Genomic DNA, 21,491 nt, shown 5'->3' on the forward strand with positions numbered 1-21,491 from the left:
CACTTTTGATTAATAACTGGTATAGCTTAAATGAATTAATTAAAGTAATTTAATGGAATCAATTAGTTTGTTACATGGAAAATTGTTTGGTACAACTAGCAATCGAAAATTTATATCAGCTAGTATTTAGAATCTTAGAATTAAGGTTTAGCATTTAGAATCTAAAAATTATTTGAATAATTGTTCATATATTAAGCCTCATAATATCTAGAAACTTTGTTTAGTATTGTTAATAGGTCCAATAATTATGTCTTTGGGGATGTCAATCTCCCCACAGTTCTCAGGACAGGGGCAGTAAGAAAAGAAACTACCATGGATTGTCTGTTTCATATGCATACACTGATATTTATTTCTTAAAGTTTTAATATTTTTTTATTTATTAATGTAAAAAGTGAAAATATATAAAAGATAGAAGGAAAAGGGGAGCAGATAGAAGGAAAGGGGAGGAAGGAGTCAGAGTAACCATAATTTCACTCTTTTCCTCCTGTCACGCTTCAAAGTCCTCGTATGATTAACAATGTGTAGCATGCATACCTTTTTTCTGAAAACTTGGCAATAAAAGAGGTGGATTGGCGGGATAGCGGGCCCCAGTTATGCCTCAAATCATATATATTTAAATTCTTTCATAATTTTGGCTTTTGAAAAAAGTATAAAAAAATAAACTTTTCCATTAAAATGTATCTGAGAAGAATGCACCATTTATATTTGGTCCCTTGTGCCGGAAGCTATGCGGATTGCTTACCCCCTGGAGGCGAATTGTTTTAAGCATTTGTTTATTTTGAATGAAAATCCTATAAAGACTGAGATCTGATGAAATGAGGACACCCAATCAATGATATATCTCATAGATTTCTATAACCATCTATTCGACAAAAAGCAGCTTAATACAAAAAATCAGTGTAGGTAGTTTCCTCCTTACCTCCTTTCTATATATAAAGTTCTTTGTCACTTTGTATATGAAAGAAAAATACCAGAATGGACTGAAAAGTAAGCGGCTCTTCATCTATCTCATCTATTTTCCCGCTTTAACTCTTATATAGTATCTATATGTATTAATGATCTATTTATCATCTATATCTATATATCCATGTCATTTCTCATATCTATCACAATGTCCCACCTAAACTTCGAACTATTTTTTTTTGCGTCTCTTAAGAAAAAAGAAAAAACTCAGCAAATGAGCAAAGGAGTGAGGTTTCTTCACAAGGTTGTCCCCTAGGTTGTTTATGAACATCAAGAAAAGCGTTGGTCCAAGAATACTTCCTTGGGGTACTCCTAATAACACCGAGCGTTCTTTTGATATGAAGCCGTCGTGGATTATTTGCAATGATCGTTGACGAAGAAAGTAAGCAAGCACCTCAAATAGTCGACCATCAATTCCATAGGCTATCAGTTTGTAAAGAAGTCCCTTATGCCGTACACGATCAAAGGCTTTTGCGATGTCAAAGGAGAGAATGCAAATATCGTGCCCCTGAGAAAGGAGCTCAACCCAATCTTGATACTGTGCAATGAGACAGTCTAATGCAGACCGTTTTCTGTGAAAACCGTATTGCATGTCTGCCAACAACAGATGTGATTGGTAATGTCTGCCAACAACAGATTAAGGTATTGGTAAAGGGTCTTATTAATGACGCTTTCATGAAATTTACCTACGCAGGACAGCAGACTATTGGACGATACGATCCTACATTAATAAGGTAAGACTCTGTCTTTGGAACAGTGACCACAAGAACTATTTTCCAGGCTTTGGTGAATGATCCCGCTGCAAAACATTTTCTATTCAGAGAGGCGAGAGGACCACCAAGTTCAGGGGATCATCTCTTAAGGGTGAGATTGAGAATCATGTCAGGTCCTGAAGTTTTGGTGACATCCAGCTGGCTTAGCGTTATGAGCACCTTACTAATAGTTATGTTAACACTGGTGATTTTTACATCTGTTCGTGGCGGAAATAAAGACAACATCTATAATTTTCACAATTCTGAGAAAGTTGCGAAAAAAAACTGCTTACTAAGCCTCTTCTCAAAGGGAAATCAACTGAACAAAAAATTTTTAATCTCGATTGCCCTGCTGATACTTCTTTTGAGACATGGTTTTGGCAATTCTACATTGGAAATTCTGGTCAAATACATACTTTAATCTTTAGCGTCTCCATTACCATGGTGATTCCTCTTTTGAGCTTGGTTCGCCAATTATACTTTGCCAATAGGTTAGGCAAATATATTTTTTGATCTTTCTGAGCTCCACTACCCTGCTGATTCCTCATTTGTGCTTTATTTGCCAATTGGTTTGGTAAATATATAATTTGATATATCTGATCTCCATTGTCCTGGTGATCCTTCTTTTGAGCTTGGCTCTGGAAGTGATAGTAGAAGTATGACCATTTCAGATATGACTTTTAGACATGATGGAGAAGATCTGTATATATTGCAGAAGAAAGGTCTTTATTTTGATGGTATTCCAAAGATTGGTATTGAAGAATCAGTAGTTTACAATAGCGCACCTGCCGAAATTATAAATAATGAACGAACTTTAGTGCTTCAACTAACCCGACACACCTTTGCTTATTAGCTGTCAAATGATCACAGCCTCAAAACACAAGAAGATGTGATTAACGAAGGAACATGGACTCATCATTCTTTAGTTCGCGACGTCTCTAATAATGTACGAAAATTTACAAGATGATCATTTCATCATCACATGATGGAAAAAATCCTATTTTGACTTTATTAAACAAAACTGAATGCTATAAGATTTTTTTGGTTGCAACATTCTTTGCAGTCATTCAACCTATGCTAACTACCCTCATGGTAAATATCAAATGTTGAACAAGCTTTGAACAGGTTATCCAACCTGCTCAAACGGTTTCTAAAAACCATTTCACTTAAGTTAAATGCTCCCCCCTCTTACAAAATACCAGAATTCTGATGAATTTATTTATAGTTACTTATTTGTAATTTACATTTCTTAGCCTTATCTTGTGATTTTTTTTTCTGGTGTGATACACTCTTACTTCCGCTTTTCCTGCTAGATGTGTGGTGGCTGTGTGGTTTCGTTAATTTCAATATTTTTTTTTTTACCTGGTATCTTCTCAGTTGATGGATATGTGGCTCTAAATGTGTACATAACGCAACACACAAACAATGGTCTCGTTTTTGGCTAATCTTAGAAAGTTTTTTTCTAAGATTTTACTTCTCTGATCTTACCTCATTCTGCTCAGATTTTTTTATTTTTTTTGGCTTAAGAAGATTCAACATCTAAAAAAAAAAAAAAACATTTTACAATTCTCGGCGTTGCCTGACCGTCTGATATACAAAGAGCTCATTAGCGATTTTTTCCAGCACCACAGGGAACCCCCAAAGCAATCTTGGCAAATATTGATAGAGGACCCTAAATGCGTCAACAGTTGGAAAAGCTGACGAAAGGCTATTTTAAAACATAAAAAACGTACAATCTCTTGGTAATAGTGTGTGTTTATTTGTTGTTGCTTTTTGTTTTTTTTTTCAGGGGTGATCGTATCGAAATAATAGTCTGAGAAGATAGAGACACAGCATTCGAACGGAAATTAAAAGCACGAGTTCCCTTCTTAAGTGACCAATAAGATTGGAGGGTGACTGGCACCCCTCCCTTGCCCCTTTTTACTCCCAAGCTTTCCAACAAATTTTGAGATAGCCATTTTGTTAAGTATAATTGAAAGACCAAATAAGTATGCCTCCAGGGGTAAAATGACCACCCCTCACTATAGTCCGTGGAGAGAGGCCAGTAAAATATGAAATTTGACCATTATTTACGTACAGTATTCGTTATTGGGAAGAATACAGACATTTTTCAGGGGGATTTTGTGCTTGGGGTGGATTTCCATAGGAAGAATCTTCCTTGGAGATCCAACTCATTATCTTTGCCAACTCAATTTTGCTGGTGGAGAAGTTCCAAGGGAATTATCCGAAAGCTATTTTCCACGTGTTTTGATTTCTGGGAAAAAACACACGAAAGGGGGCATGTCCAGAGTGATCGAGATACTAATTAGAAATTTAGTTTTTTTTTTCAAATGAAAGTGTAATAAGGATAATTTTTTATGCTGAGTCGTTCGCAAGAAATTCTACGGAGGTGCAATTTACATTGGATGAGATTTCCATAAAGGAGTTTCCGTTGATGGGGAGTGCACTTTACTTTAGATAACACTTCCATGGAGGAGTTCCCCTTGGAGGGGGTATATTCCATGGAGGGTGAGGTAGATTTACTGGCATCATTTGAAAAACATACAAAAATTAAATATAAAAAACAAGTGTCTTTAACTGAAAGTAAGGAGCAGTATTATAAATCAAAATGAAAAGAAATTACTCCATATATGAAGGGTTGACCCCTCCTCAATACCTAGTCAATACCCATCAATAGCTCTTTACACTAAAGTTTGACTGTTTGTCCCAAAAAAGAAAGGCTACTGAAACACTGTGCAAAGCCTTAGTGTAATGAGCAAGGTATTGAGGAGAGACGACCCTAAATAAATGGAATAATTTCTGTTCATTTTGAGTTTTAAGGTTGCTTTTTATATTCACTTAAAAAATTTCTTTAATTAAACTTATCTGAATGATCAATGAGAGGTGGGATGTTTTGGTATTAAAATGCATCCTTTGAGGTATCTCCCTTCCTCCCAAACTATAAAACAATCATTGAACCCAATTGTAGAAATTTAAATCCCTTACATCCGAAAGATTGTAAAACAACCGGGAATTTACCTAAGACAGTGAAATTTGTATAGAACTCGAAATACTTTGGCTAGTTAGGATTGTTTTATAGGTTATTTTTTCACATGATAGGGGAGGTACAAAGTCTACGATGTTATTATGAAAGTAAAGAGCAACATTAAACCTCAAAAATCTTGGAAAATCCTTAGAGTAGAGAGATCAGGATGAAACTTGATGGGAAGAATAAGCACAAATTATAGATACGAGATTGACATAATCGGTACGGATCCGTTCTCTTTGAGGGAGCTGCGGGTTGTTAATTTGGAAAAATCAGAAAAATTGCGGTATTTTTAACTTAAGAATGGGTGACCCGATCATAATGAAATTTTATATTTAGAAGGCACTCATGTCTCAGAGCTCTCATTTCAAATTCCGACCAGGTATCTTGACACTGGGGGGAGTTGGAGGAGGAAACCGGAAATCTAGGAACACGCTTATAAATGGCGTAGATACGTGATTGACGTAACCGGACTGGAGCCGTTCTCTTTGGTGGAGTTAGATGGTGGGGTTCAGTGCTTTGGCGAGTTTGGTGCTTCTGGACGTGCTAGGACGATGAAAATTGGTAAGCGCGTCAGGGAGCTGCACAAATTGACTTGATAAAGTCGTTTTCCCCGATTCGACCATCTGGGAAGCTGAAGGGAGAGGAAAAATTAGAAAATTGAGGTATTTTTAACTTACGAGTGGGTGATCGGATCTTAATGAATTTTGATATTTAGAAGGGCCTCGTGACTCAGAGCTCTTATTTTAAATCCCGACCAGCATTAAGCCTCTGATTTTCCTTTTAAAGCAATCTATTGATTCTTAGAATTTTGCTATAGCTCATACCATATGAGCTCTTGGCTCTTCCAACCTCGTCACAAGTGCCATATGAGCTCTTAACTATTGTTTTTTCTTGTCAGAAGATTTAAGATATTAGAAGATTGATTGACCAAAAAACGGGATTGGTTCAACTTCAGGCATAGTTTCCTATTCGGTAATATTCATTTTCCAATATGTGGTATGATATACATGAACTCTACATATTTTATTTCTCACGATTATATATAAGTTATTAATAAATTACGTTCTGAATAAAAACTCTGATCTGACAATAATCATACAATTTCTGAGGACAACATATGCATCCATTGACTTTCATTTTCTATAAAGCACAGCCTTTGTTAGACCACAACAATAAAAAGCACTTACCAAAAATTATTCCGTAGCTTAGAAACAGTTGCAAAAACTGTGATGCAAATGAAGAAAAGAGGCAGCCTAAGGCAGCTATCAAACCACCTAGAACCGCTGCAAGACGAGTGGATTTTCTTCTGCAGAGGGCAATGGTCAACGGCGATAATAACAAAGGAACAGCCAGGGATAAGGAGCCAAGGAGAGCTGTAATATTGAAACGTTCATAAATAAAATTCTATTCAAGGGCTTCTTTCAGATGAATAAAAGAGCTTTGAATGTTTATAGATTCTTTTCACTTGAGAAGAAAGGCGCCTGAGAGATTATACTGAATAGCCTCCATGAAAACTGACCAGCAAATATGTCTCATTTTTGACATGTTTATATAAAGCAAAATAATGACAAAAACTGTCGATTCATTCTTGGCAATTTATACCGTATAAATATGACTATGTACAATTTTATACCGTCGTCATTACTCAATTTTAACATCTTTATAAATGTATGGATTGAATACAAGTATTGCAACAGAAATAAATATTGAAGCATGAACGATGTGGACAGGAATGCCAGTTTGGGGGAGGGGGCAATTGCCCATTTGTATTCTCCTCTGCTTTTGAAAGATACCTGTTTTGGTATTCTAATTGGGAAATATCAAGCGTTTGGCATTCTCATGGAAAAAATGAAAAACATTGCCCCTCCCCTAGATTTGAAAAAACACATTTTGCCCTATAGATTTTCATATATTGATGCCCCCGGGGTTGAACTATCAAAGTGTTAAATTCCACTTCCCCAGTAACTTATTATGTTTAGATGTTTAGCCGTATGGACGACACAAAATTGTATTTGATGGGTTTTGCCTGAAATGTGATAAAAAATGGTATTTTATGATTTCAGGGTCTCTTTTGGTTTTTGAGAAAGGAATTACTCAAAATTAAAGGCTCTAAAGCTGCATATTTAAGCAACAATATCAGTATTGTTTTAGTTCTTTTTTCACTAAACGAGTTTGCTACAAGAATATGGGCGTTGATTTGTGCCCTGGTAAAAAAAAAACCGATGGTTCCATCGTATTAAAAAAAAGAATTTAACGCCTAACTTTTACTTGAAAGTGCTTCAAAATAAATATGATTTTGCTGGGTTTTTTTCCTCAGCAACTTTAATCACAAAATGAATTCAGGCCCCTGGGGGTGAACTATATTAAAATGCTAAAACCCACTTCCCCAGGAAATTATTACGTTAAGATACTTTGTCTTATATGTGACAAAATAATATTCAATGATTTTTCGTAAAATATGACAGAAAATGATTTTTGCAGTCTATTTCGTTTTTTTGACGATAGAACTAATCGAAATTGAAAGTTTTAAAGCGACATACATGCAACAACTACGGTCTTAAGATAAGATATAAAATAAGATTTATTCCGGAAAAGCGGGTATCTCAAGCCCTAAAGGACCAAATTCGCACTTTAGTGTCAGTACAAAATCTTAAAATTGCAATCAATAAAAAGTCAAATGATAAAAATACGTAAAATTAAAACAGGGAAAACAGATTTAAACAAAAGTCTTGCTAGCAAGAATTACAAAGTTTGCAATTGCAAAATAAACGTCAAAATATAAGATAAAAGTGGAGTGAAAAGGGGGAAGGGTTATTGATTTAAAATCTCGACTAAGTGAGGGATGAATGTTCTTCTATATCTTTCAATACAAACTCTTATTGGGGTAAGAAGGGGGATTGTTGTTGAAACAGAACGTTAGGGGCGAGTTCGGGGTAATAACCAGGAAAAAGAGAACTAGGGAAAAGAGAAGTAGTACGAGAGTTATGCGCGGCATTGTGGGCAAAATGCAAGGAAATTTGTGCTCTCCCTTCCTTAAGGGTGACTAGATTTGCTCTCTGAAGAAGGGAAATGTAAGCACTTTACCCTCATTAAAGATGATTCTTAGGCACCTTTTTTGAACTGCTTATATTCTGTCCGACAATTCATTGGAGATGCCAGGATGTCAAACAGGACAACCGTATTCCAGGGTAGGACATACAAAAGAGAGAAAATTCCTCAAACAATACGATGTGGGACATTTAAATTTATTAAGGAGTTTGAGAAGAGAATCTTATTTTTAGTTCTTGTTTTTTTTAATATAAAAAAAAATTGTTACAAGACTATAGACAACATAGACTTGACTTCCGGCATGACAAAGTATGTAATTTTTTTCAAAATGTTCAAGAAATTGATTTTAACGGCTAATTCTTACCTTAATATATTTCAAAATAATTGCAATTTTTCGTTTTCTTAGGCAAGTTTGATTAGAAAAATAGAAAGTAAGAAAAGGGACTAAAAAAGAATGACGACTCTTTTAAGAATTAAATTAAAAAAAAACAAGTTTTTTAACTGCAAATAAGGAGCAACATTAAAACTTAAAAGGAACAGAAATTATTCCGTATATGTAAGGGGTTATCCACTCCTCAACGCCCCGCTCTTTACACTAGAGTTTGACTCTTCCTCATAACTCTATTATTTAAAACAATAAAAAACTTTAGCGTAAAGAGCGAGGCGTTGAGGAGGGGCCTATCATTTTCATATACGGAATAATTTCTGTTCGTTTTAAGTTTTAATGTCGCTCCTTACTTGCAGTTAAAAAAACTTTTCTTTTTTAATTTAATTTCTGAATTTTTTTGAATTAATGCATGTTTTGATTTTGGCTCACCGCACATGAATAATTAAAACAAAATTTGCATATCTTTTGGGGGGCTAAATGGCTTTCTCATAGTTTTGATTGGACGATTTTGATAAAAAAGAGGTGGGGGAGGAGGCCTAGTTGCCCTTTAATTTTTGGTTGCTTAAAAGGCAACTAGAACTTTTATTTTTCTTTCTACGAACGTTTTTATAAGTAATAAATATACGTAACTTAAGAATTAACTTACGTAAGGAACTTCTATGTTATGTGTTTTCATTGCAGATATGAGGGGTTCACCCCCTCGCCAATACCTCGCTCTTTACACTAAAGCTTTAAATTTGTCAAATTCTTTAAGAATGACCCCCGAATCACAAAGGCCGTAGAATAAATAGTTGAAATTACTGAAAATACTTTAGCGCAAAGAACAAGGTATTGAGGGGGAGACGAACAACCTTATATACGTAAGAATCTAAGTTTGGTTTTAAGTTTTAGTGCTGCTCCTTTCTTCCGGGTGAGAAAAACATTTATTTATTTATTGTCTCATTGTTTTTGTTTTTTAATAATGCTAGAAAATCCTCCACCCCCTTCATGAAAATTCTCTTCCTCGTGATAAGTTCCTCCATGGAAAGATAAGTTCCCCTGAAAACGTCTTTACACTTCCCAATAGCCATTACTATATGTAAACAATGGTCAAAGTTTGTAACTTGCAGCCCCTCCCCCGGGGACTGTTGGGGATTAATTTGTACACAAAAAAAACTATTAAGTTTTTCGACTATGCTGAACAAAATTCCTGTCTCAAAATTTTGATCCAGTGACTTCGGGAAAAAATGAGCGTGGGAGGGGGCCTTTGTGGCCTCCAATTTTCGGCTGACCTAAAAGGGAACTGGAACTTATGATTTCCTTTGTAATGAGCCCTCTGGCGACATTCTAGGACCACTGGGTCGATACGATCACCCCTGGGGGAAAAACAAACAAAAAAAGAAATAAACATGATCTGTCTTCTGGCAAAAATACAATATTCCACATTTTTGTAGATAGGAGCTTCAACTTCTGCAGTGGGGTTCTCTGATGAGCTGAATCTGATGGTGTAATTTTTGTTAAGATTCTTTGACTATTAGGGATAGTTTCCTCCTATTTTCTAAACTAAGGCAAATTTTCTCAGGCTCGTAACTTTTTATGGTTAAAACTAAACTTGATGAAACTTACATAATTAAAATCAGCATAAAAATATAATTCTTTTGATGCAACTATTGTACCAAAATTCCGTTTTTTAGAATTTAGGTTACTATAGTTCGTTACCACGAACTATTTGATCCCACAAATATTATCTGCCAAGAGTTCGAGAATTTGGGAAGGGCAGAGACCGCAACAGATTTATTAAGTTCTTCATTAGAAATTTTTCACAAGAGTTATATCGTGTGACTTAACTCGTCAAACATACACAAGGAGTAGGAATTTTCTTTTAGGTTCCACTTCCGAGAAGTCAACCTAGTTAATTTTCAAAAGTGTATTTTTTTTTTAGTTTTACTACGTTTTTCTTAAATAAATTTCATAGCTTTAACCTGTTTTTTTTGCCAGGATTTACTAAATAATAGCGGCTTTTTTATAATAAATATTTTTAGCAATAGATAACATTCGTAATATCTTGTTATTAATAGGAAATAATATAAACAATATTAAGACCAGAAAAAAAAATGATTAAGAAAACTGGTTGTGATTTTTACAAAGACAAACAAAAAGAAACTTGTACAAACCCTTCGATTTTGAGGTTCACAAAATACAACCCACATACAGGTTGACAATGCGAGTTGTCTTGATACGGAAAACATTATATTTAGTGACTTCAAATTTAAAAAATAAGTGGTTGCTTGGGCAATAAGAATGTAATTATGAAATAAATCGGAAGTAACGGCCATTAGATTGTCTGAGTGCGCAATTGTCGTTGTCATCTTTTTGATATAATTTCCCCAAAATTACCGCCAAAATGAGGTAAGAGCTATTATATTCTGTGCTTAAAGTAGCAGTAAACTTAATCATCTTGTCCACCAATTCTCAATGCTTGAATAAAGGTCACTGGGTAGAATAGCACAGGGTTGCCGCCCGGTAAAAAAAATAACTAAATTTAAGTGATTTTGTGGTTTATTTAGTGATTACCTTCAATAATCTAGTTATTTAATTGCTGATTAGTGTTTTTTTTAAGGCAAGATAGAAAAAAAATCACTAGACTTAGCACTAAATCACTAGAGCTGGCAACCCTGCTGAGGAGATGTATGTCCTGACACATTAAATTTATATAGTGTATCTGCTGCTCAAGCTAAGATAGCTCTGTTCCTGGTTGTTCTATTAACCGGGAAAATGAAGGCACACCCCTTTAACATGTAAATAATGAAATAAAAGATGCGTTTACTTTTTTAGCTTTGAAATGGGTACATAAAATAATCAATGATCATGGCTCCTGTTATTTTCTTTCGCAATATATTTTAGCCTGGGGTGTCTTTGGGGGTAAGGGGTCAGTTGCCCTCAATAATATGGAGAACAAATTATTATATATCCCATGCCCTTTGACTATCCGGATATGAGCCCCTTTTTCCCCGCACCCCCAATTAAAATCCTGGAGACTCACCCCTGAGCTTAGCACAATTATACTTACGTAATGTTATGGAGGATTGCATCAGTCAATTAAACAGTTTGTTGTTGTATACTGTAGTTCAGTATTACATTGGTAGTGTTGTATCAGTAATAGTGTTCAGTAATCAGCATTATAATAATATAATTATTATATTATATAATAATATATATAATTATTATATAATTATTATATAATTATTATGTAATTATTATGTAATTATTATATAATTATTATATAATAATATAATTCAGATACGGCAATCTAGCATCCTACAAGCTTGCTGGTGAGCATTTGCAGAAAAACATGACTAATACTCAGGGGAGGAGGAGGAGGAGAGAAAGAAAGGGTGATGAGGGAGCAGAAGCACTAAGAGAGAAGGGGGTAGAGAGAGAAAAACAAAGAAAAAGTGGAAGAAAGAAAGATGAATTGCTGAAAATGAGAGAGGAAAACAAAATGAATTAGGATATCGTAAGAAACGAGCAAGTTATTGAAAAACAGGAGAAGGGGCATACAAAGAGAGAATGTAAATCAAAATATAATGTAAAAAGAAAACATGAAAATCATGACAAAACTCTCGGCCCATTCGTAAAAAAAAACCATCAAAAAGCAATTTAGGCTAATGCTAGATTTCCATCATGACGAGTAACACATTGTTGGCAACTTTAAAGCCAATGGGATGTCCCCCTAATAACCCGAAATTTTTTTTTTTTAAATTAGGAAAAAGAGTAAGGTGGATCTGAAACTTCGTTTTTCGTTTAAGGCTAAACTTGTATCCCTGGTGTGGGTGTACTGTAGCATGACCAACTGTACTGAAGGCGGTCAACTGCAGCGTCGATTTTTGTGTTTTGAGTAAAGCGCTATCTATCACTCTCTCAAAGTGAGAGAGAGAAAGGGAAAAAAGAAGGAGAGAGGAGGGAAGAAAGAGAGTGAGAGACAGAGAGGGGAGTAAGAAGAAAGATGAATTTGCTGAAACCGTAAAAGGGTATGGCAGGATCCGAATAAGAAATTCAAAAACAGAAGAAGGTACTTACAAATAAAAAGGATGTAAATGAAAATGTACTGTAAAAAAAAAAAAAAAATATGACAAAACTCTCAGCATGTTTATCAAAACCGATATAGACTAATGTTGGAAAGGATGGATTTCCATCATGACAAAGAACGCATTGTTGTCAAATCTAGAGCCAAAGTGGATGACCCTTAAGTCCCCAGAAACAATTTCGAAAAAAATCGAAAAAAAGGTAAGGTAAATATGAAATTCTGTGAGCAGGTTTACTTGTATTCCAAGTAAGCTAATGTAGAACTCGAGAGATCACCAGTACGTGAAAGAGAAGATATAAGAGATTCATTAGTTTTAGCCCAAACACAACAACAGTAAGAAAGATAAGAGGAAACAAAAGTGCAACAGAAAAGGCAAAAACTATCAGAAGAGAGAAAAGAATTCACTTCATTGAAAATACTAAATTACCTTAAACTGACAGAACATAGTTTAACCAAACAAACAAAATATTTGTCCCTCTTTGAAAAAAGGTATGCATAACCTCCCCCCCCCCCTTTAAAAAAACGAAATCCATCCAGTAGCTCAGACCTTAAACCCAATTGAAATAAGACTAATATAGATTTTTTCCTGTAGCTAAGAAACAGAGTTAATGTCATTAGAAAGCCAAAGTAACATACATGGTTAACTTTATTTCGGAAATATAGGATACTGGGGATTTGTTGCAAGAAAATATTGGCAGGTTATTCAATGTTTAACGGTTTATTTCAAACTAATCAAGAGCAATATCAACAATTTGTTAATCAGAGTGCATGTATCCTGGCCCATTTTATTCCTCCAAACTGGTATTGGAATGATATGGCCTTCAATTATTTTAAAATTCCGGATTATACTATTTTAATACACTTCCCCATAGCAAGATAATAATGCCATCCTTGACATAAGCAAAAAACCTCCATACGTATCACTTCGTAGTTTTGGTAAAATTAATATTTAAAAAAAAACTAAGCGAAACCCATATCCATGCAAATTATAAAAAAAAACGTGACTTATTATATATTATGCTGTGACTTATTGTTCAAAGTTCTTACTGTGTAATCAACGAAATTACAGACTATTTGGAAGTATTGAGCCACGTAGGAAACGTAAGAAATGCGACAGAATATTCAATAGGTATTAGGAAGACTAGAAAAAAAGTAGGAAATATGTGTGATTTGAAAGTGGTACCCATACTATCCAGGTCAAAAATAAATTAAACACGTATTGTAATGGCGATTCTTGGCTCTTTTGCGACCGAAGCAAAATCTTGATTAGCACCCTCCCCCCCCCCTATCTTCTAAAAATTTTCAGGCCAAATTTTAACGAAACTTTCATTTATTAAAAAAGAAATCTCAATGCAAAACACATTAAACAAAAATATCAAATACACAAAATAGATTGAAATTGATTATATTTGGTGCACTTACTTTACAAAAATTTCCTTGCACTGAACTTCAAGTAAGGAGCGCCACGGCTCAATAGAAACATATATTTAAAAAAAAATGGAATCTTGATACTGATAGATATCAAACAGTTCGTGGTAACGAACTGTAGTAAGGAGCGACCCGGCTCAATAGTAACCAAAACTCTAAAAAAAAATTGAATTTTGATACCAATAGCTACGGCAAAAGAATTGCATTTTAATGCTGATTTTAAATATACAAGTTTCATCAAGTTTAGTCTTACCCATCAAAAGTTACGAGCCTGAGAAAATTTGCCTTATAATAGGGGGAAACACCCCCTAAAAGTCATAGAAGCTTAACGAAAATCACACCATCAGATTCAGCGTATCAGAGAATTCTGTTATAGAAGTTTCAAGCTCCTATCTACAAAAATCTGGAATTTTGTATTTTTTGCCAGAAGGCAGATCACGGATGCGTGTTTATTTGTTTGTTTTTTGTTGTTGTTTTTTTTTCCCTATGGGTATTCGTATCGACCCAGTAATCCTATAATGTTGCGAGAGAGCCCATTCCAACGGAAATGAAAAGTTCTAGTGCCCTTTTTAAGTGACCAAAAAAATTGGAGGGCACCTAGGCCCCCTCCCACGCTAATTATTTTCCCAAAGTCAACAGATCAAAATTCTGAGATAGCCATTTTATTCAACGTAGCCGAAAAATCTTATAACTATGTCTTTGGGAACGACTTACTCCCCCACAGTCCCCGTGGGAGGGGCTACAAGTTACAAACTTTGACCAGTGCTTACATATAGTAATGGTTATTGGGAAGTGTACAGACGTTTTCAGCGGGATTTTTTTGGTTGGGGGACGGGTGTAGAAAAGGGGGATATGTTTGGGGAACTTTTCATCGAGGAATTTGTCATTGGGGAAGAAAATTTCCATGAAGGGAGCGCAGAATCTTCTAGCATTATTAAAAAAAAAACAATGAAAAAATAAATATGAAATTTTTTCAGCTGGGAGTAAGGAGCAGCATTAAAACTTAAAACAAACAGAGATTATTACGCATATGAGGGGCTCATCTCCTCCTAATACCTCGCTCTTTACGCTAAAGTATATTTTTAGTAATTTCAACTATTTATTCTACGGCTTTTGTGATTCAGGGGTCATTCTTAATGAATTGGGACAAAATTTAAGCTCTAGTGTAAAGAGCGAGATACTGACGAGGTGGTGAACCCCCTCATATATGTAATAAAAACATGGGAATAAAAAAGTTCGTTACGTAAGCTAATTTATAAGTTACGTATATCTTTTACTAATAAAAACATTCGTAAAATATTCAAAGTTCTACTTGCCTTTTTAAGTAACCAAAAATTCTGAGGGCAACTATGCTTCCTCCCCCGCTCTTTTTTTCTCAAAATCATTCGATCAAAACTATGAGAAAGCCATTTAGCCAAAAAAATAAATATACAAATTTCGTCTTAATTATTCCTCTGCGGAGAGCCAAAATCAAAACATGCATTGATTCAAAAACGTTCAGAAATTAAATAAAAAAAACAAGTTTTTTTTTAACTGAAAGTAAGGAGCAACATTAAAACTTAAAACGAACAGAAATTACTTCGGATATGAAAGTAATTTAAAGTAATTTAACCCGTAGTCAACCTGCGTCTGTTCCCCAGCGAGAACCTCCAACAGGTACGACTCTAGTTTGGCATTTGTGAAGGGACACACATGCACGGAAAGGTGTAGCATAAATGGCAGACAGTAACAACGGCAATCAAAGGGATAAAATTAACCCTTGACTGGGCTGCCCACTTAATTCAACAATCTGTCTTGGCTTTTTTCTACAATTGGCCATGACTTTGACTTTTTCCCACAACTATTCCCTCTTTTTTAAATTCAAAAATCAACGCTTCGCTCTTTACGCTAAAGTTTGACTCCTTCTCTCAACTCTTCTTTTTAAAACAGTAAAAAACTAAAGTATGAAAGGGGCTGCTTCTTCACCAATGCCCCGCTCTTTACGCTAAAATTTGACCCTTTCTCTCAACTCTTGTTTTTAAAACAGAAAAAAAACATTAGTGTAAAGAGCGGGGCGTTGATGAGGAAGCAGACCCTTTCATATACGAAGTAATTTCTGTTCGTTTTAATTTTTAATGTCGCTCCTTACTATCAGTTAAGAAAACTTGTTTTTTTTTTTAATTTAATATCTAAAGAATCGACTTATTATACCGGTTACAAATGTATAGAGTTCATTAAGTTTAATCCTAGCCATTAAAGGCTACGAACCTGAGAAAATTTTCCAGACTTTCGAAAGGTTTCAAACTCCTATTTGCAAGAATGTGGAATTTTGTATTTTTTGTCAGAATAAAGATAACGGATGCGAGTTCATTTGTTCGTTTATTTTTGTTTTTGTTTTTTCAGGAGTGATCGTTTCAAACCAAGGGTCCTAGATTTTAGGGAAAGCACCCATTCAAGCAGAAATCAAAAGTTCTAGTGCTATTTTATTCAGAATATCAAACAACCCTACTGTAGAAGTTTCTAGCTAATACCTGCAAAAGCGTTAAATTTTAAATATTTTGCCAGAAAAAAGATAACGGATGCGTGTTTATTAATTTTTTTCTGGGGATGATCGCAGCGCCTCAATGTCCTAGAGCATTGGAAGAGGGTCATTCGAACGAAAATTAGAATTCTTAGTGACCCTTTAGGCTCCTAAAAGGATTGGAGGGCAACTATGTCCCCTCCCAAACCCCCTCTTATAAAAATCATCTGATAAAATTTTGAGATAGCTACTTTTTCAGCATAGTTGAACGGCCCAATGACTATGGCTTTGGAGAAAACATGGCCTCACCCCATCCCTTGGTTAAAAGTCCAAGTTATAAAATTTGCCCATTATTTACGTATAATATTTGCTAATGGGAAGTATGCATACATTTTTCAAATAAGAAGGGATGAATCTTCTGCTGGGGGTATTTTTCACGAGAAAAATTTGTCTTGAAGAGGGAAATTTTGCGGGAACGAAATTTTCAGGGGACATTTTTACACTGGGGGAATTTCCCAGAATCCCTATACGAAATTCGTTTTACTTGCCTTACTTTCTTTTTGCCGGTCCAATTTTACAAGTGGAGATATTAAGGATAATTGTAGGAATAAAATTTCATCGGGGTTGAATTGTCTAGAAGATCTTTCCGTGGGCGAGGCAAATTTTTTCCTGGAGGTGGAGCCAAACTTTCTGGCATTATTTAAAAACGATCAGAAATTAAATAAAAGAAACAATTTTTTTTTATTAAAAGTAAGGAGCAACATTAGAACTTAAAACAAACATAAATTATTATGTACATGCGGGAGCTGTCCACTCCCAACACCTCGCTCGTTCTTTACGCTAAAGTTTGAATTTTGTTTCAATTCTCTAAGAACGACTCTTGAAACGCAAAGTTTCTTTGATTAAAACAATAATAAACGTGAAGAGCGAGATGTTGAGGAGAAGGAGATCCCCCTCACATACGTATTAATTTTTGTTCGTCTTAAGTTTTAATGTTGCTTTCAGTTGAAAAATTCCTTTTTTTATTTAATATTTTCAAAAGAATTTGTTTATACTTCTTGCCAACTGCGCCCTCTACGATATTTTATAAGAAAAGAATTTCCAAAATTAAAAAATGATTATAACCGATGGATTCTTAATTTGAAATTTCACACTCTTAAAATATTCTACCGCCAGGGCATGTAATCCATTTGCCCCAAAAAGCCATATCTGACCAACTACATTATTTTAAAAATAAAATATATTCTTAATTGGTTCATTTCAAGTGAAGGAAGCTTAGATTTTCCGGTGTCACCAATCGATGCAACAGCTCTAAAAACTACCCATGGTGCATAAATCTTGAAATTACTAGAACAATTCTAGGCCAAAAATAAATACTAAGTCGAAAAAGTGGTTCTGAGTAGTAACAGCCCTCTGCTGTCAGGCGCGCACACAAGGGGTACACGCTCAAGACGTTATTACCCACACATTCGCAATACTATAGAACACCTGGAACGATATAGTACACCTACGTCATAGGGAATTTCTTCTAAAAGATGCAGGTGGTTGTTGACGTAACAGGGAGGATTTACCTTGGTTACTATGTAGTAGGGTTCATTTCCTTTAGTCGTTGGGCTACATGAAATGTTTTCTAAGACCTGCAGGATCTTGTTACGCAATAGGACATGTTAGAGTCTACTAGTCAAGTGGAAAATTTCTGGTCATAATTACGGGCACAAACGTGGGTGTTACGCAATGACAGTGTAAACATGGGATGTGACGCAATCTTACATGACTTGATAGATTTATTGGGAATGATGCAATGAAAGCGTACATGTGGTGTGTTCCATAATGACCGTGCAGACACATGTGTTACATAATAAGTTAAGAGATTTTTCTTCAGGGCTTCATTTTCTTGAAGATTTCGTTTTTTTCAATGTTTATTTTTTCAGGGAAAATTATAATCTAAAGATTTTTTGTCCGCATTAGGATTCTACGGGGATTCCCCCTCAATGGAGAGGAGCCTGAACCATCTGGACCAGTAAACTATTCATAGTATGTTTTTCTGGGTAATACATTAAAAATGATAACCTATTGCACGCAAAGAGAATCTCGAGTTCGCGCATACTAGAATAATTAAATAAATTCCGTGTTCCCATATGGCTGCAATAATCGACATGCAGAGGGAAAAATCAATAACAAGAAACTGATTGGATTTGGTATGAATATGTATGTTAAGTAACGCTTTAGACAGTTATCAGACAATATTAAAACCTGTTCCTAATGCAATTTTGTTAGTAATGGCGTATTTTATACTATTGGAACTTGAATATGCTATCAGAAATGAAATTAAAGCGAGAGAACCGTTATGGTTAGAATATGGTACACCTTCATACCTGATCAAAATTCTTTCTTTTCCTCTTAGCTACATAGAATTTATCACTTATATTAGAGGCAATCTTGTATTTCTATGTCTTGAATTTTGCTAGTTCGTCTAGATTTCTAAGCATTGGTTATGATTTCTATGGGGCTGCTCTAGATTTCAACATATTGACCCCTGGATTTCTTCGGATTGTTCTTGATTTTTAGAGGCTGAGCTTGAACTTAACAATTTGGTCTTGGTTTATATGGTTTCCTCTGGATTTCTATATAATAGTCTCTCGGTTTTTGTGAGTTCGTACGGATTTCTATGAGTTACTCATGATTTCTAATGGGGTTGCTCTAGATTTCTACACATTGATCACTTGATTTCTTCCTTTTGGTCTTGATTTTTATAAATATATCCTTATTTTTTTGGTCTGGTCATGATTTCCATTTATTTATCTTTATTTTTAGATGTTGCCCTTGATGTCTTCGGATTGGTCTTGAATTTCAAGGTTAACCTTGGTTTCTAGAGTTTGGTCTTGGTTTTATGGTTTGGTCTGAGTGTCTATGCATTGTTTATGATTTCTGCGTATTGGTCTGGATTACAGGTTTTCCTCGATTATTACAGTTTGGCCATGATTTCTATGAGTTTGCCTGGATTCTACGCCTTTGTCTTGATCTCTGGGTTTGGTCTGGGTTGGTTTGGGTTTATACGTGTTGTGGGAGTAAGGAAAAGGCGTTTTAACAGTAAAGGTTTTTTTTGCAAAATCCTTGGAAAATAAAGAAAAAGAAGGTGTGAAATATCGAGAAACATCCAAATATAGCAATGAAATGGAAAGTTTCAGCTATCCAAATAAATACAATAGTCACGTTCAGTTTATAAAGTATTTTTTTTAGAAAAAAGGTTGAAATAACTTAGGTATAATATTGTGTATCAAAAGGGGCCCAAGTTTAATCACATAATACTACGGTGGCATGAATTATCAGGAGTCATCACAAGAAACTCTATTACGGATTTTTCATTAAGTTTAAATGATCGATGCTAGTGTGATTCTAGAACCAAAAAATATCAGGATGCCATATGCCGATCATATATTGCCACGGTGGTGTGAAACCCTTGAAATATTATGTTCTACAGCATGAAAATAAGGTGGGAGGAGCTGAAATAATTTTTCGGCTGGTGGGTGGACTGAAATCTAACACCCGGTCAAAGAAATAAGGTATTTTCATTAAGACCTATCAGAAATAACTATTAATAAAGTTTAAATTTATCTCTAATAACAAGTTAACCCCTCTGGAATAGTTTTCTAGGGGATGGACTAGCCACATATTTTCATGTTGGCGTGAATATGCATAGCCTCGGCTCGAAAGAAACTTGACATTTTCATTAAAACCTCTCAAAAATAACCAAATACAAAAATGTGTCTCTTTTTCTTACAGGTGCGTCTTCATTAAGACAAACATGTTCTACAGTTGAAATTTATGATGGGATGTGTTTAAGGAATTTTTCAGCTGCTGGAGGGACTGAAATCTAACACTCTGTTAAAAAATAAAGCATTTTCATTAATACTTCAAAGGAATATCTGTTAATATTGACTTAAATTTAGCTCTAATAACAACCTCGCCCCTCTGGAACTGCTTCCTAGGGTGATCAATCCCCATATTGCCACTATTTTCATTAAAAACTTTCGGTAATAACCTAATGCATAAATATGACTCTTTTTTCTTCGTTTACATGTTTCATTTTTTTAAATGTGATTTTGCTACTAGCAAGATTTAAATTAATGGAAAATGACGCGTAGGCAGATCTAATTGAGCAATAGAAACCCGGAATTTGCAATGAGACATCCCAAAAACATCTCTTAATAGGGCTTAAATTCACCCTAATAACAATCCACCCCCTCTGGAATTGCTTGCCAGGGGATGGGCTAGCCACGCATTGTCACAATTGCGTGAATATGCATAGTCTTGACTTAACGAAACATGGCATTCTCATTAAAACTTTCGGAAATAACCGAATGCAAAATTCTGTCTCTTTTTTCTTGTCGGTGTGACTATTAGAGCAATAGAAACGTGGCATTTTCATTAAGATCCTCCAGGAATAGCTCTTAATAGGGCTTACATTTATCTCTAATATCAGCCCTCCCCTATGGAATTGATTGCTAGGGTTCCAGTCTTTGTTTAATTGTGTTGCGAGAGCAACACTTTGGTTTTGTCCCGTTTTTTTCCTATGTGTCCGATCTCCTGGAAATTGGTAAGAGTCTAATCTTTGCTGTTTTTACGGAAGGTGTGGACCTCAGGCTGGATTGATGAATATGACATTATATTATGGAAAGCTCTGCAAAACTCTTGCCTGGGGCCAAAACGCATGGTTTTTCTTGTCCACGAGCCAGAGCCTATGATGTGCGAAGTCAAGTGGAGTTATATAGCCTATGCAAGAGAGGATTATCTGAAGTTGTGCGGCCAAGCTTTTGTTTCATCTAAGCATGTTTCTGCTTTCGAGTGGAAAGCTCCATTCTAGCAGGCAAGCAGGCAGGCACCACTTTCAAAGTGTTAAATATATGCGGCAGTTATCCGGCCCCACAGCCAATATATCTTCTTTGAGTGATAAATAGAAAAATTTACAGAAGCAAAAATGTGGCATTTTTCCACGGGTCTGAAAGTGCTGCCGTCTATTGTTTCTATCCATTTCTGTTCGTGATTTCAGCTGAGTTTATCATTCGGTTTTTCGGACTTGGGATTGCGATAGAGAAATGGTATCAGATGTGCCTAATAAACTTTAAAATTTCTCTCATTGCTAAAGAAATTGGAGCTTATACTTTGCTCCTTTCTAAGTGGTGAAGTTAGAAAGTTGGCCTACGGAAAAAGAATCAACTTTTGAACTAAGACCGATAAAAATTTTTTCGACGGCAATCAATAGCTCTTGATGAGCTGGTCACAGCATATCGCATCCATTTTTTGGTACAAAAATTCCT

General features: G+C 35.2%; 1 protein-coding gene across 3 annotated transcripts in view; it reads right to left on the bottom strand.

The window, feature by feature from the left end:
* LOC136043800 (monocarboxylate transporter 12-like) overlaps positions 1-21,491 on the bottom strand; it is a 257,201-nt gene that overhangs the window by 13,459 nt on the left and 222,251 nt on the right. For all 3 annotated transcript variants that reach the window (XM_065728720.1, XM_065728718.1, XM_065728719.1), the window contains one exon: positions 5,931-6,116. In XM_065728720.1, the coding sequence (XP_065584792.1) occupies positions 5,931-6,116 (186 nt within the window). The remainder of the gene's footprint in view (positions 1-5,930; positions 6,117-21,491) is intronic.

The sequence above is a fragment of the Artemia franciscana genome, chromosome 2 (genome assembly GCF_032884065.1).
Source record: "Artemia franciscana chromosome 2, ASM3288406v1, whole genome shotgun sequence".
NCBI classification, from domain to species: Eukaryota; Metazoa; Arthropoda; class Branchiopoda; order Anostraca; family Artemiidae; genus Artemia; species Artemia franciscana.